At 52.5% G+C, this 16,350-nt stretch overlaps 2 protein-coding genes across 4 annotated transcripts in view; one reads left to right on the top strand and one right to left on the bottom strand.

Moving 5' to 3' along the window:
* The first annotated feature begins 337 nt into the window (after positions 1-337).
* The window catches only part of FAM81A (family with sequence similarity 81 member A), a 43,588-nt gene continuing 27,575 nt past the window's right edge, over positions 338-16,350 (top strand). The window contains exons 1-2 of the mRNA XM_081336988.1: positions 338-1,301; positions 4,146-4,279. The gene's annotated coding sequence lies outside the window, so the exon portion shown is untranslated. The remainder of the gene's footprint in view (positions 1,302-4,145; positions 4,280-16,350) is intronic.
* MYO1E (myosin IE) overlaps positions 1,737-16,350 on the bottom strand; it is a 34,362-nt gene continuing 19,748 nt past the window's right edge. Inside the window, exons 12-28 of one of the 3 annotated variants that reach the window (XM_081336978.1) lie at positions 16,217-16,303; positions 14,770-14,856; positions 14,408-14,575; positions 14,064-14,149; positions 13,236-13,317; positions 12,488-12,594; positions 11,882-11,980; positions 10,917-11,061; positions 9,029-9,143; positions 8,179-8,348; positions 7,562-7,707; positions 6,915-7,097; positions 6,296-6,453; positions 6,120-6,212; positions 5,302-5,503; positions 3,784-3,959; positions 1,737-3,029 (exon numbers count right to left, since the gene is read on the bottom strand). In XM_081336978.1, the coding sequence (XP_081193104.1) occupies positions 2,953-3,029; positions 3,784-3,959; positions 5,302-5,503; positions 6,120-6,212; positions 6,296-6,453; positions 6,915-7,097; positions 7,562-7,707; positions 8,179-8,348; positions 9,029-9,143; positions 10,917-11,061; positions 11,882-11,980; positions 12,488-12,594; positions 13,236-13,317; positions 14,064-14,149; positions 14,408-14,575; positions 14,770-14,856; positions 16,217-16,303 (2,181 nt within the window). In that variant the 3' untranslated portion in view covers positions 1,737-2,952. The remainder of the gene's footprint in view (positions 3,030-3,783; positions 3,960-5,301; positions 5,504-6,119; positions 6,213-6,295; positions 6,454-6,914; positions 7,098-7,561; positions 7,708-8,178; positions 8,349-9,028; positions 9,144-10,916; positions 11,062-11,881; positions 11,981-12,487; positions 12,595-13,235; positions 13,318-14,063; positions 14,150-14,407; positions 14,576-14,769; positions 14,857-16,216; positions 16,304-16,350) is intronic. The other 2 variants (XM_081336979.1, XM_081336980.1) reach the window with 2 other exon arrangements.

Genomic DNA, 16,350 nt, shown 5'->3' with positions numbered 1-16,350 from the left:
GAGAAGACTACAACTCCCAGAGGCTCTTGCGCGAGGGCTGCAGTCGTGGCGACGCGGGACAAAAAGCGATAGCCAATCGGGCGCGTCTCCACGCGGAGGGCCAATGGCGGCGTGGGGGCTTCCATTTGAGACCGAGGAGGCGGAAGTCCGCGGCGGCGCACGGCGAGTGAGAGCGGCTGGGCGGGGCTTCCGCTGCTCGCCCTCTCCGGGGCGGCCTTTCGGGACGCCCATCTGGGGCAGGTTCACGGGGGGGGGAGGGGCGCTTTCTAGGGCTAGCCCGGTTCGCGCAGCGGAAGGAGGCGGGCCCCCCTCCCTTGGAAAAGGCCCCCGCGGGCCGCCCAGCGAAGCGGGTCCAGGCCGAGCCTCCTCCGAGGGGCCGCACTCCGCGCGGGGGATCCGCAGCCCTGCAGCGCCTCCGCCGAGGAGAGCTCGTTCCCCCCGGCGGCAGCGCGCGGGGCTCCGGCCGGGGCCTCTCGGGGACAGGAGTGTCCGAGGGCGATCCAAGGCCGCCGCCTAGTTTCCCCGTCAGTTGCGTGCTGCTCTTCAAAGCTTTGTAGGAATGCATCTCTGGCCAAAGTTAAATGGCGGAGCACCTTCTCTGGGGCGGCGGTGTTGGGCAGGCCTGAGGGGAGGGAGACTTCTTGGCTGCTGAACAGTGGAGAGCTCGTCGTTCCGAGAACCGCAATGAGAACCAGGCTATTGAGGACGCGTGGGTTCTGCTTAACGACTGTTAACCGGGATTCCCAGTAGTTGAGTGTGGGGAGGAGAGAGTCGGTTCCCAGGCCACCCTCTCTTTGGGGATGTTTTAGCTCCGATAGCAGGTTGGATGGCAGATTGGACAAAAGAGCTTGCCAAGAAAAAGTTATAGCAGAAATTGGCAAGGCCCGTATCTAGTTTGTTATCCAGCCTCTGGAGACGAGACCGTCTCTTGCCTTGCCTGGCCCTGGAGCTTCCCACACAGTTGGGGCTGTGCCTGCCTTGAACCGTAAAAGATGCTCCACGATGCTGTTACAAGTCTACTATCTTCGGAAGTGTCCGGTCAACCTGCCCCAGAGTGGCCCCATCCAAGTCAGCTGCACTGTCCTAAATGCATCCCCATTGCTGACCCTTTTCAAGCCCTCACGTGCACCCGTCCCCCAGCGGAGGGGCTCTAGCCTGCACAGGATTGTCACACCAGCTTCCTCTTGCAGAACCTCCAGCTCTGCTTTCACACTGGATACACGGAGGAGAGGCTCTCCCTGATTATGGGGCACCTGGCCAGAAATGCGGTGTGACTTAATAAGAATCTAGCAAAACAAATTGTAAGTATCAAATCCTTTCATCCTCCAGTCTGAGCTGTAGCCCTTATGCTGTAGTGTGTAGCCTTGCTAGCAAAGTAGGCAAGCAACCTGGAATGCAGATGTCTCCCTTCAAGACGAGTGAATTACACTGCCCGGCTAGGTAGTGTTGAGAGGCCCGGACCTTGTCCCTCAACCCCATCAGGCAGTCAGGGAGAAATAGTCCAGCGTCAGATTCCAGAAGATGAGCACCATCCTGCAGCTGAATTCCTGCACCATTAAAGACTTAGCAGTGTGTTGGCTAAATGAATCCCAGCAACTGTTGTGAGTGCCAGCCAGAGTCCACTGACATCACATGGGAGGTGGGCACAAGACCTGTGCATATAGGCCAGGATGTCACGTATTTATACTTAATAAAGACATTGCAAAAAACGCCCTTTGAAAGCCCATAGGAGAGTTACCAATATTTTACTCTGCCTTGAAAAATAGCAAGAGGGACTTCCTAATAGAGTGGTTTTAAAGCTGAAGGCCTGTATGGCATGGAAAACGACAACTGCTTCACAAAAAGTGTGTGTTCGGGGAGAGCTCATCTGTTTTAATATCTGCCTCGAGCAGTAAGAGAATAAGACCTTTCTTGAACCAATAGGACTGGCCAGTCTCTCTTAAGTTCTGGAGCCACAAAGCTGCCTTGCAGTCCCAAAAGGGCAGGGAGCGCACTTCCCACAGAGCCCCACGCAGCCACAGGAATTGTAGTCTCTGTTTTTATTGATGGGAGGAGAGCAAGTTAACCCACATGCAGAGGGCCCATGGCAGCACAGACCAGCTTTGGAAACTTTTCGTAATGCTGGCAATTGTGACACGTTCCTATGATGAAGTACCTGGGCCCCAAATGATATTCCAAGCCACTTACTTATTGTGCACATTAGTACAGCTTTGCTCTTGGCTTGTTTCTTTACACATGCACCAGATGAAAGCAGTGACAAGAGTTTACAGCTTCCTTGGAAGGAAAAAAGGGGGGGGAGGTAATGCATAGATACAGTAATAATAAAAGTCAGTGTGGGCCAGCCACATTAACTGAGCAACATGAACTATTTGCAGCGTAGAATACTGTTTTCCTTTGGTTCTGGTGCCTTTCTGGAGTCACAAGCATACCTAGACAAGACAGTAGGAGAGAGTGTAGATGCACACAGTCAGACGTGTCCACTTGGGAAAAGAGGCGGCGCAAGGTTCCACAGAGAACTAGCAGCAGACTCTGTTTCCCCTGCGAAGCTGCCCACTGAGGAGATAGATGTGCATAGAACGTCATTGCTTCGTTAGATAATCTGGAAGAAACAGCAGAGCAACTGAAGGCACTTGAAAAATGAAACAAAATTCTTCTAAATCCGTCACAGAGCGCTGGATGGTTTCCAGAACTGTTTTTTTTTAAAAATAATGGAATGTAATTTGAACACATTCCTCTTTGCAAGAAAAAGAGTTAAATAAAATAAATAAATCCTTGGCTTTGTGGGCTTTGGCTTCTCATAAAACAGACTTATCCTCTTTTTAACCTCATGGAGGAACTGAACCTGCATACTGTAGACTTTGCCTAGACTGGCAGCTTCCCACATCACTCAGAGGGTTGGAAAGCATCTTCTCTGGCATCTTGGAACTGATTGAGGGTTTCTTAGGGTCAGAGCTACACCTTGGTCACATAATTATTTGGAAAAAGTCCTTGTTTGCCTCTTAATCGCCCTGTCCACCAGCCGGAGGGATCTGGAAAGAAGGGCAGTTAGTTAGAAGAAGCTTTGCCACCCCCACCCCCAGCCGCTTGTTCTGGTATTTCAGACCTAAGAAAATGGGTTGCAGTGGGACACAAGTAAGGGACATTTGCAAAGCTACAGCACCCAAAGTCATTTTTTCTTTGTCTATTTTTAAGATGAGAAAAAAGCCATTTTGGGCAATATCCAAATGGAGAAGAGTAGTAAGCTAATCCAACATTAGGCCATGGAGTAAAAGGGATGACTAACTGGGCACAAGCAGAATGGAGATTTAAGAGCCCTGCCCAGTGTCAAGGGAGCAAGCGTCCCCCTTTGCCTTGGGCAGGTGATACCTCCCTGGGGTGCCCCAGGGTGGAGGGCAGAGGCAAAAGGCGCACCTTCTCTCCAAGGGCCAACTGCTCCTTTATGCATACTCTGGATGGGGCAGAGATGGATAAAGGAGGGGATGCATTTCCCCTGTCTCAGACAGTGCAGAACCAAAAACACTTGGCCATTCTCTGAATATTCAGCAGTCCAAGTATATGAAAAAGATCCTGGGCGAGTTTATAGTCTAGAAGTTCAGGTTTCATAGTATGACCAGAGAATTCCCGTCAAGTATCTGCTGCGCTGCCCTGCCCCAGAATGTCGTCCAACTTGGAGGGCAGCAGGCAGCTCTAACGGGCAAGACAGCCACCTGTGCCCACCTCACTGCAGCTCCTGGACTGCCTCCTTGTGTGGCGGCCCCCCTGCAGCAGAAGGAGCAGCCTTACCTTCTCGGATGAGGTCAATGACGTCATTGGCGTTGAAGCTGAGCTCGTCAGTGTCTTGGGCATCGTAGGCGTACAGTGCCCTGCACTGGGGTACCTGAGGCTTGGGTTGGGGCTGGGGCTTGGGCTTGGGTCTGCCCCCGGCAGGTGTGGGGCGGCTTGTCATCTGCCTACAAGCACTGCAGGGTTAGAGAGGAAGGCCGTCAGGCTGTGGGACCAGGCTGAGTTGTCTGTCCCCACGCCCGGCAGGCAGTCTCACATAGGCGCCTGCACAGAAGGATTTAAACCTGAATTTTACATTTACTAGGGACAACCACGTGTGGTCATCTCTGCAGAGCATCCATAGAATGCTTCTTGTCTTACAGAGCACCAGAGATCCCGAGAGGAGAGGCACCACTGGGGAGTCAAGGCTTCACAGTCCAGACAGCTCCCCTGCAAGCCACTGCTTACCTGTAAAATGACTGGCCTACCTTATAGGGAGGACTAGAGGGCGCCTAAGGTGAGTTTACAAAAGCCAAGAGCTTTAAATGGAGAGTCGCTGTTGTAATTGGAGAAGGGGTCTCACCTGGTTCACCTTTCTGTTTTTTTATCAAAAAATGCAAATAAAAGCATACGAGAGTTTCTGATGTAGTTCTGAGCCTTGGACTACAGTGCCTATCAGCCTTGGCCACCGTTGCCTATACTCAGAACGAGAGTAGGAGATACTGAATGTTTCCAGAAGAAACATGGACTTCCAGAAGAAGATGGAGATACTGGACAGGGATCCACCATTCAGTGACAACATGCATGTTAGGCACTTCCCTCCAGCAGGTGGGGATACGGGCTGCACTGCGCCAATTAAACTGGGGGCGAGTGTGGAGGGAGAGCACAGCTCAGCCCCAAGAGGCCATCCGGGCAGATCTCTCCAGAAGGGGTGTTTTGGTTTGGGCATTTAGGGATGTGTGTGTGTGATGGGAACAGGGCGCATCCTGCTGTGATGAGGGAGCTTCAGCACACGTGTGGCTTTACATAGTAGCCCTTTTCATGCACAGCAGGCTTCACTGATATAAAAGAGCCTTGAAATTGAAAGGCCCAGCATCCACTTAGGGCGGGTCTATTCTACCAGTCGAAGGATCCAGGCGCAGCTGCTAAGGCAACATTCCTTCATTCGTTGATAGGTTTTGGACACCCTGCAAAGGCATCTGGGCTACAGAATGCAAAGATGCGGCCAAGGCCTGCGTTTCCTGGGGTAGGAGGGAAGGGCAGCCTCAGCTCAGTGGCAAAGCAGTGAGATGGCTTCTCCGGGCTCCGGGGGGCTGTGAAAGGTGCCTGGCATGCTCGCTTCCTGGACCAGGACCAGCTGAACAATGCTGCCAGTGGGAGGCAGGCAAAGCAGCCCCCCCCCCCCGGGCCTTCCCCTGGACTCCAGAGGAGAGACGGAAGGCGCAGCAACCCTCCAGCCCAGACATTTGTCTCTTCACACACACAAGCAAACGTTTCAAACAGAGGAGCTTGACCAAGCCAACATGGCACAAGGCTTACCCGGCGGCCCCTTGCTCAGGCACTTTGAGGAAATCCAGGCTGCTGGGCTGTTGGGATACCCTTCCTGGTCCCCCCGAGACCCGTGGCAGTGGTGGGCACGCCACAGAGGGGTGCAGGCTCTTCTGAGTGGCCCGCTGGCCTGCTGCTGGGCCCGAAGGATGCAGGGGCTGTTGCTGGAGCTTGATCACCCCATTTTGTAGACCTGAAAGGATTTCAAGATGAAAATGTTGAGGCCCTGTGGCCCCTCTGGAATTTCTTCACAGATGTGGGGTTCAACTGCCAGGCTTTGGAGCAGAAGGCGGGGGCCCACCTTCATGGATTGGCTTTTTGCCACTAGGCAACAGGTGCCACTGGGACTCCCAGCCACTTGCATTTAGTGCGCAGCTGCCCCCAAACTTGAAGTCTCCCTGTCACTGTGTCTGGAGGTCTCCTCCTCCTCCGGGAGGACACGTGGCATGAATCCCAACTGCTTCATTTGGCTTGCGCTTTGCTTATTGCACAAATCCAGCCATCTTGGCCAATACAACAGATCCAGGTTAAAAACCAAACATGGCTCAGTGCCGTCATTTAGAATCCATTGCCGATTTTGACTGATGACTCGGACAGGGTGAGCCACCTTCAAGTCTCCTGTCCACCACAGAGATCTGCTTTGTGGCAACAGAATGGGCGAGATCTTGTCATCATCTATTTCAGCTGCCCTGCGCAGAAGGGATTTTAAGTGCTCTTCCTAGGATAGTGATGAGGGACGGGAGAGAGAACAGCCTGCGAGAACCAAGGATTGGGAGCAGGTTGCCGAAGCGTATCTTCTGAAAGCTTACCGGGGGGCGGAGGAGCAGCCCTCATCGGATAGTTCTGGCCCGGCATTTTGTTGGGAAGTCCTCTGGGCTGGCTCACGCCCCTTTTGGTGGGCCCTGCAACGCACCCCAGAATTCAGTCCAGCAGTGACCATCTGCACCTGCCACCCCCCACCCCACTTCTGGGTGTTTGTACTTACGGGCGTTCCTTGGGAGTCCGGGCCCGATGCTGACCTGCAGCACTTTGTTGCTTGGCCGGAGAATGGCCACTTCTCCCTGACCTTGGCTGAACTGCACTTGGCGAGAGCCTCCAGCCTTCCACGGCCCCCAGGTCTCTTTTTTCAGTTTCACCTCAAGTCTGGCAGAGAAAGGCAGAAGAGTAGGTGACACACCGAAGGGGGGAGGAGCAAGAGTCTTCCCCCTGGATGTGTCTCCTTGGGGCAGGATCCTTAAGGGCACCACTGGGATTCCTGAGGCTCTCCATCTCTCCGGGAGGTCTTCACTACGTCTTGGGAGATGAAGTGGCACTAAGAAGATGCATAGACACGGGCAGACTTCGAGGAGGAAGCTCAGCAAATAGCACATCTGTCTCTGCCTACAGGACGTGGGCTGTTGACAGAGCAAGTGTGATGGATGAATTTGCTATCTCAAGCAAAGCTAAAAATAGCGTCTCTCTCTGTATCTGAACATCCCACACAAGAGATTTCAGCAAAATGTGTCCTCCCTCTCCCCCATTCCAATGCAAAGCAGGAGGGGGGACTCCAAGGGCGCAGCTGACAGCCTTGCCTCCAGGGGGCGCCTCATGCAGGGGCCACTCACGTGTTGCTGAACTTCAGGGGGAGCCGTCTCTGCGTTTTCTCCTCGTAGCGCTTTGACAAGAGGCTCAAAAACTCGGTCTTGAAGACAGACTCCAGGAGGCTGTCGTACTCTTGCTCGTGTAGGACAAACAGGTCGTCCTGCAGGGTGCTGGGAAAGGCAGTTCGGGGCACCTGAAAGTCAGAGCTTGCCTCCCCAGGGAGGAGAATTCTATGCAAACGTCTGGCTTGGACTCTAACTCTGCAATAGTCTGTAAGTTACTTCAGTGTTACAAATGGAGGGGTTATAAAAAGCACCTTTAAAATGGCATTAGGGCCAGGTAGTCTCAGTATTTCAGTAGCACAAAAACTCCATTTTAACTACTTTTGCAGCATTTTTTTCAAAAAGCAATCCTATTACTGGGATGCCATTAAATAAGCAGATAGCAACGGTAACTTTTGTCAGAATATCAGGAGCTATAATTAATCATTTTGGTTCATTAAATCAGAATCCATGATTAAGTAGACTTTACCCAATTTCTGACTGGTATCGTGTCCTAATTCTATGCATCCCATAGTCACCCTTTGCAAGGGACGCGAATAGCTCTGCAAGCTCCGCCCCTCCGGCCAGGTCCGTCCTTCCTGCCTGGCAACCGAGGCGGCAGCCCTCACCTGAGTGACACAGAGAGGATCCGCTCCACTTCGATCCGTCGCTTGAGAAGCTCCTTCACCAGGCCTTTCTCTGGTCCCTGCTTCACCTTCTGACGCCCAACCAGATACACGCATTTAGGAGAGAGGATGAGGTCTCGCTTGATGCCCTGAAAGGAGGAGGGATCCGTGGCTGCGGCTTTGCCCGCCTTCACCATCCCGAGCCGTCACATAGAGAAACGCCAAGATCTTTGGGAATGGGGGTCCTATGACTGCCCACACCAGACCTGAGGGCCTTCCATCGTTCTTCCCTGCTCCTAGAGAGGATTATCAGTCACAGCAGCACAATCCACATCCTGGCTTGTGATAACCATTTTACTAAGCCCAGAAATTGGCCCATCCGCACACGGCCAGATACCGTGTCATTGTGGATAGCCGTGTCTTAGAGGGAACAGGTCTGGTGCATGACAGCAACTTGCAGAGACAACAGCTTCCCATTCTAAAGCACAGCTCCTGGATCTCGGGGCTCCAGAACGAACAGTTGGCTTGTCTGCACGGGCTCTCTAACTGGGTCACCCGGCCTTCAAGAAAAGCCTAACCTAAGTGCGAACACAGGCAAGCGAGCCAGCTCACTCATCTACCTTGAACCGCCTGTCGTATTTGGTGACCGTGTCAGCAAAATCAATCTTTTCACGCTTGCCCACGAATTGGCGTAGCTCCGGATGGTCATCCATGCCAATGTAATCACCCACAAAGTTCCTGTTGATGCTATTCCGCCTTCTCTCCTTCTTGTTCAGCAGCAGGTCAGAGGCTTTGCAAGGGGAAGAATAGTGTTACTTAGTGGTCCCAGCAAGAAAAAGGGAATTCTACCATACGGAGCTCAGAAACTAGCAATTAGTTGTCCTGACTGAATTTTGAAGAACTGGGCCTCCATTCAGCCACTGCATGTCAGACCAAGATGGAGAAACCTGGCTGTGGTCCCTTCTCAAGCCTACTTCTTAGCTTTCCCAGAGAATATTTGTTTCCTTTATGGCTTCTGCTTTTCTTTTTCCAGCTCTTTTATATTTAGATCAAGTAGCCTCTGATAACAAAATTGGGGTGAAGCTTCACCCTGTACTTAAATGGCTACTTCAGGCCTTTGAGGATCAACAGCTTGATTGATTACATTTCTATGGCCACCCAACTCAAACAAAGTGACTCTGGGCAGCATACAAAGTGTCAACAAGAAATATGACCCCCAAAGGGAAAGCAGCATGGTGCATTGAAAGCCAACTGAAAGGTAAAATAGCAGTCAGGCTCAAGTAGGCTGCAACTCAACCAGGTTGGGGATCGCTCATCTGGAACCATAGTCCTGCGGAGAAAGCCGGTCACGGCTGCCTTTCGGCTGCCTTTCTGAAGACCTGCTGGGTCGGGGCCAGAGAGGAGCTAAAGAGGATGGTGAAGAAGATCCCCATCATCAGTCTTATAATGTACAAAAACAATCACAAATACCTTCTTCTCTCATTTGTACGTATTTCTTCCTTGCGATGTGTTTCCTCCAGGCCTTCTGGATGGCCCGTGCGTAGCCATCATATTTTCGCTCCCTCATTTCCTCCAGCAGAAATAACTGCAAGAGAAAGAGAAGACTTTTTGCTGGTCCAGCACTTCTGTCCTGAGGCTTCCTGGGTGCTGCCCTCTGCCTCAGCCGAGAAACAGGAAGCGGCAGAATCCCAAAGAAGGAAACTCAGTGACAGAACCACAGGCTGCATTTGAGGCAGCTTGCCCAAAATTTATGGTGCAGTCGCTTTCCAGAGAAGAGGCAAGGATGCGGGCAGAGCAGGGATCTCCATTCAGAAAGGCAGATAGGCTTGATCCCCAGGTCCGCCTGGACGCTTTCTGGAGATCTGCGTCTTGAGTGGTGGAAAAGAGCCTTCGGAAATCTCCTCCTGCTCAGAGGCATCTCAAGAAAGTTATACTGGAGCTTTTTTTGTTCTGTTTTGTTTCAAAAGTAACTATTGGAGAACAGACGGAGGTCATTCTGCCAAATTTAGAAAATACAGAGCAATTCAGGAAGTCCTTAGATAAACTGAGATTTATCTACTTTAAGGAAAAGCATATTCTACTTAGTAGATAAGAGGAATCTATTTTGGGAGATGGAAAGCCATTGCTTTCTAAGCCAAGCCACGGAGGTGCGCTGCCTCCAGCCAACCACGAAACCGCGTCCGTTTTGCATGGACGCTGCTGAAGCTCTGGCGTGGAGGGGGCCCACCCGGGAACTGGCAAGTCCTGCAAGGGCCTGCTAGTGAACCGTAGAGACAGTCTTTGAACAGATGTATCAGTCTTGGGCCTCCCTGGCGTTTATTCAAAGCTTCCATCCAGAACCGCCAAATAAGAAACAACAGCCTCACTACTGGAATCAGAGCACCTTTTGCACGAAAGCTGTCCCGGGGTGTGTGTTGGGGTCCTGGGAGAAAGCCTCACCCGTCCATCTTACACTGCACTTGTGCCTTAATTGGCACACTGTCATCTTTCCCAGCTGACTAAGTCATGGAAATTGTGGTCTGACGCATTGGATGTGCCCTGCGAAGGAGGGCCGTCTGGGAGTTTAAATGGCCCATCACATGGAAATGACCGAGCCGTGTTTCCCCGGGCTGTGGTCGGCTCTCTTCTTTCTAAACAGTCGCTGCCTCTTCCTCTTCCAGGATTTCCCGTTTGCTGGCTGGCGGAACATCCTGCTGCCCCAGCAAGGTGGTTTCCATGCTTCACTCCGAGCAGTTGTCCATCCAAACAGAGCCGTGAATAAGGTTCACCTCAGACACATTTCCTGTGTGCAGTGGCAGGGAGACCAAAGAACTTTTGGGACTTTTTAATGGATAGAAATGCTTGGCTTCCATTGCTGTTCCTTCTCAAATCAGACCCTCTCAGCCCACTCATGGAAGAGAGACACAGTGGATTCACGCCATACATTAATAAAGCCACAACTGGCTGGATTCATGCAACATTCCAAGCCCAAAGCATCAAAGCTCTTCATGGCTTCTTGTGTTACATGAACAAGGCCAGTAATTGTATAGTCAACTTTCTACGGGAAATTGGGAATTGTTTCCTCTGGCACATGTGCCAGAGGCTGACACCCAATTCAAATGTTTTGGCCCAGGGGAACCCTGTTCCCATCATGCACATCGGGGAAGCAAGGGGGAAAAAAGGGGAGGTGGCTATTGTAAGGCAGGGCCAGTGGGACCTGGCACAGTGCCCTGTGCACATCTGTACCACAGCTCATCATTAAATGGTATGAGGGTGGCACACGGCAGAGGGATCTCAGAGCTGGACTACATTTCCTGGGGGCAGGGGAAGGCTAAAATGGAAGCGGGTCAGAGAGGGGCAGCTTCACCCTGGTACTCACAGACTCTGGTGCTTTGATGAAGATCTTTGTTCTGCCAAGCTGGTATTGGTCAGGATCCATGTTGACAGACTGGAGCAGGTAGAGAACTCCCTGCCTCTCCTCCCCCTTCCAGGAAGGCCAGGTCTCGGGGGTCAGGATGGCATACCTTCAGGGAGAGACGTGGCACGCTTAGTCGGTGGCAGCCCCTCCGAATGGCTCCCAGGCTTATTTCCTGAGAAGGGGGACCTGCCCTTTTCACTGGGCCAGAATGCCTGATGCGGGCAGAGCTGTGTGTGGGAGGATGGACCAATGGTTTGAGTCCATTTGTCTTGCAGTTTCTCCAAAGCTCTACTTTTAGGAGGCAACAGGGACCTTCTGGATCCTTTGGGCCGCAGTTCCCACAGACCTTTGCCATCCACCACGTTGGCCAGGGCTATCCAGACAGACCAAAATGTCTGTCAGGCATAGGCTGTCTCTTCCTAATCTTGATTAAAGCAATAAGGTGCTTAAACTTTTTGAATTATGCAGTTCAAAAATTCACATGGACTTTTATGTAGGAATTCTCTTAGTGTCACCACTAGCCAGAGGGGGGGAAAGTGACACACAGGCTCCGGGGACAGAATCTCCTCGCCTGCTCTCTGCCCAGGTTGGCCATCAAGGGCCAGGTGGGGTGGGGGGGTGACTTGTCAAAACGAGGCTGACCAGAGGGGAAGCCCTCCGAGTCAAGCACTGTCCTGGTCATGGACCCCTGTCTGGCCGGCCAGTCGCTTCCTCCCCCCCTCCCCCCGACTGGAAGGTTCCCCTTGAACAGGCTGCTGCTTTGCTGCTCACCCAGACTGGACAACAATAGGAGGGCAGCGGGGAGTGTGGACATTAGCAAGCAAGGCCAGTTCTGGGGCGGCCAGCCCCGCAGAAGAGGGAAACCCCGGAGACCTTTGGCTGTCCTTCCCTCCCATCTTAATGCAGCCGCGCGGAGAAAGGGATACCTCTGCAGGAATTTTGGGAAGGCGCGTCTGTAGGCGTAACCTGCTCGGCGAACTCGGATGTTTTCCCTGAGCCCGAGGTACTCCACCTGGTGCTTCACCCTGCAGGAAGAAGGCTAGGAATGGGCCCCCCCAAAAAAGAAAGGGGGCCGTGGCTGCTGTCCTGCGTGCCAAGAGGAGGACAAGCGGCCAGAAACTGACCGAAAGAGGGAAACGTGACCATTTCAGGGGCCAACCGGCTGCCCTGGAAGGAAGGGCTGCCTGAGCAGCGGCTCTCAGGCTCTGCCATTGTGACTGGCCAGCACTGGCCAAACGCTACACAAGGGACCGCGTCCTGCTTGTGCCTCCGCCCCTCCGCCTAGCATCTTTCCAATTTCAGCAGGCAGCAAACCATAAACTATTTTGAACCATCAGATCTTTTTACAACCAACCCTTTAGAGGAATGGTGAGAATATTACTTTAAAAATGCAGGAGGTGTGTTATCCCAGAAAAAAAGCATGCGGTGGGATTTTTAAAGTCTGAATTACAGTGACAACATCAGAACTGGGGAAATAACTGGTTTGGGAGTCACAGAGCATGCTGGCTGCCTCTCGCTTTGGGCATGCTCACCTGCTCTCTTCCCAGTCGCGAGGCTTTTTGGTTTCGTTGGGCTTGATGCAGCGGATGTAATGGGGGGTGCATTTCATCAGGGTGCCCACCAGGTCATTGGCTTGTCTCTGCAGAAAGAAAAGGAGCTGGAAGTCTGTGGCTCTTTGCTTAGGTCAGCCACAGCATCACCTCTGTCTGCTCCTCTGATAAAAGTGAACCCATCAAAAAGGGGCCCCTGAAGAATTTCACCAATGTCACGGAACCTCTGCGCTTGGCCAGCCCTGAAAGCTTTGCTTGCGAGGACCACTCCATTTGTTTCTGGGCTGGGGGCTTCTCCGCTCCCCCTCTGGTGGGACATCCTGGCCAGGGCCCAGAAAGCAGAGTGGCCCATCCAGAAGCAAAGGGAGGGAAGTGCTGCCACCTCACCACACAGCTGTGCAAGAGGACAGATCATACCACGTGCACACGCACACACGCTCATACACAACTGTGATGTCATCGTCCTTTGCGGAAAAGTAAAGGGAAGGGACCGATGAAGATATAGCCACACGGTTGTAATGCACATGTGGGGTGGACTGTTGCCAGGTGCTCTTTCAATTGCCTAGTTGGGCGAATCTTGTTTTCCCATTAAATTTCCATAGGGCTTTTGTTTTTAAATTAGTTTTCACAACCCAACATTTGGCTATTCCTGGAGCGACCAGCACCTGCATCCCCTCCAGGTGCAAAAGCCACAAGGACTCGGCACCTATTGCTGCCCCAAGGCACCCACCTTGATTTTGCTGCCGGCGGTGGTGGGTCGGCCTTTCTTTTCGGCTTGGAGATTCTCTGGAAACAGAGCCTTTATAAAAGGCCTAGGAGTGGGGGGGGGGAGAGAGAGGAAGGGGAGGGCATCAGCAGAGGGCACGAGGTGGCTGGATTTAGTTCTTTGCAGTGCGTAACTGGGAGCCCCCAGAGCTGACCCACCTGGGGTAGAAACTGGGGGTGCAGCTTTCTTCCATTTTTAAGCAGGTAAAACAAGCCCTGGCCTAACCCTGAGAGCAGCTTTAGGAAAGCAGGAGCTGGGAAGGCCGCCTCCCCAGCACTGTGCCTAGCCCTCCCTCGGCCCATGAAGACCAGCCGTCTCCGGGGCAAGGAGCCAACGGGGGGGGGACTGCAAAGGGGGCCATTCTGGCCCAGCACGATTGCAGGGGCTTTTCTTCTTAAGAAGCCTCCCTTCAGCCCTTGTGTCCTGGAGCAGGATGGAGCTTTCCCTTAGCGTCCCTCGCCTCTCGTGAGTCAGCAACCCAAAAGCCCTTTCAGATTAGCCCAGCGCCTGTTCTGTTGCTCTGAACGCATTCATCTCTTCGACGTCCATTTTAGCCTCCCCAGATCCTTCTGCAAGTCTGTGCTTCCTCCTGGTTTGCTTAGGCGTCCCCTCTAAAGGGAGTTAGGAAGAAGAGCCTTCGTGGCACGGCTGTGACAGTCTGGGCTTTGGGAACGCTTTTCCAGTCTTGGAGAATCCCCGCTGATCTCCTATCGCCACCATTTTGAGTGTCCCACAAAAGCCCTGGCGAGGTCTAAGGTGCAAATGGAGCCTGAGGAAATGGGTCTTACGTACAGTTCGCTGCTTTGCATAAGCTCGATCAAGTCCATGAAGAGAACGTCTCGGTTCCTCTCACAGAATCCATCCATGTCGTAAGAAACCTGATGGGAGAATGGCAAGTGAGGCACCTTCATTTTCTTGGCCAGGAGGACACATGGCACGGGAGTGGTCCTTTGCCAGACAAGGCTGTGCCAGCTCCTGGGATAGAATTTTGACAAAGCCGGCGATTGGGGAAATCACAGCGTAAAGTAGCTATACCTTTCCCTGGGACCTTCCAGATAAATTGGACAAAAATCCCAACAGGGCCTTCTTGTCTGGGAACGGCAGGCCCTGCCCAAATGCCCCACATGGGAAGGTACCTTTCCTGCATAGTGGTGAATGATGAAGCCCTGATTCCAGCTGTTGAAATGCTCATGAGTCCCAATCTGCATCTGCAGCTTCTGCAGCAAAGTCTGGTCTGCTCCCTCCCCCACGGCGTGCATCGTGGCACAGACGTCATCCAGGATGCTCATGATGCCAGGTGGATTCTGGGGTGACCATAGAAACAGGAAGTGAGGATGGATACTTGGCCTCCGTTTTGGATTGAACGGCGTTGAGTGAGTAGGTTTAGAGAGTGTTGTCGATCACAATGGAGGGGACTGCAGCCTTTTCTGAATTCCGCTCCTAGCTCAGCCAGTCAACGATATCAAGGAAGGGACAAGAGGGACCCTCCCAGACTTACCACTTTGTTCTCTATGAGGTCACAAACTATTTTGTTGTTGAAGTAATCTATGGGAGTCCAACGAATTCCTTCCTGAACGTATTCCTCCTGCAATACAGAAATGAAGGCTCAGAGACGCTCCCAAAGGAACTGCGGGCGTCTAGGCTAAACCTGCTGGACTCAAAAACTTGGCAACGTCAGTGCAGCGGGCAGTCCGCGGAAAGCAGGGAACATCTCCATCCCGAAGAAGACCACTCTGCCCCGGGCCAAATTCCAAACAAGGATGCCTCTGTTCATTTATTAATGGCGGCCCAGCTTGTGTAGTGTGGCAGACCTGTCTAGACCCCTCTCCTCTCCGGAGCAGCTCCAAAGCCTGGGGCCAAAAGATCAGCTGGCCTGCTGCATGAAGGGTGTAACCGGTGTAGGGCAAACGTCCCCTGCAAGATGTCCACAAGAAATGGCTTTGTGGACTTGCTCGGTGAGGCGGTAAGAACTATTCTTACTTGCCCGGTGAGGGCAGGGCTGGACCTCTGCTGAGCAAAGGAGGAGAGGCCAGGAACGGGAAGAGGAGAGAGGCTGAGATTCATTATGTCCCTGGGCTTCAGGGCCGAATCATTTTGTTTGGAGGTTCTCAGGAGCTGTTGGCTTGAAAGGAGCGAGGTACCTCCTAGGATCTTGTCCAACTGTTGTGGGACTTGATTTGACCTTTGCATCCTTCTCGGGTCTGGATGGAATTACTCAGATGAAGACCAAGTCCTCTTCCTGTTTTCACAGGGAGTGGCTCTCGAGGTCACCTCTGATGCTGGACAAACAGCCTAATAGGCTGCATCCAGGTGAGCCATAACTAAAGATTTGTGCTTGAATCGGCAGGTTTTTCCATTGCACAGAAATCTTCCTCAGCTGCCTTTGATTATTTGCCCCCCTGTGCCCCCCCGGGGGGGGAACGCTCCAAGCTATCCACTCCTCGGAAACAGTACAACTCAAGGAAGGAGACCCACCAAACTGGTTTGAAACAATGTCTGTTGTTCCCACCAGGATTTTAGGGAGCAAAAGAAGCAAATGTCCCTGCTGTTCAAAATGGCAGGTAACAAAGGAAAATAAAAGCAGCCTGCCCTTCCTTCTCTTGGAGAGAGAGAAGCAGGAAATGGAGAAAGCAGAAGTGCCCTCGTTTTAATCTTAGGGCCCCATCCAAGGCAAACGTGCAGCCAGCCAGTTTTTCCACACTGGGTGGCAAGTCAGTCTCCGTGGGGAAGTCATCTGATGCGATGATTGTTCTGGCTCACGAGGCTCCCTCTTAGGTCACTGGATCAGAGGGAAAATATTCCCGCAGCCCAGCCGAGCCAGCGGGCCGTGTTTACTCCCAGGCTGGGCGGGCTGAAGCACAGCTGCTTTCTCTCCCTCTTGCTTTGAAAGGCATTTTCAAAACAAGCTTCCCATCCGGAGGGAGAGAAGGGACTCTCGGGCTTACCTGCTCTGCCTTCAGGGTGAGCTCGATAAAGATCTGCTGCAGCTTTTCATTGACAAAATTGATGCAAAACTGCTCAAACCCATTTTTCTGAAATCAAAAACAAACCAGAGAGAGATTATTGCCAGGCTCCCCAT

This window comes from Vipera berus, assembly GCF_964194415.1.
Source record: "Vipera berus genome assembly, chromosome: 12".
NCBI lineage: Eukaryota > Metazoa > Chordata > Lepidosauria > Squamata > Viperidae > Vipera > Vipera berus.
This window is presented reverse-complemented; position numbering and strand designations above follow the sequence as displayed.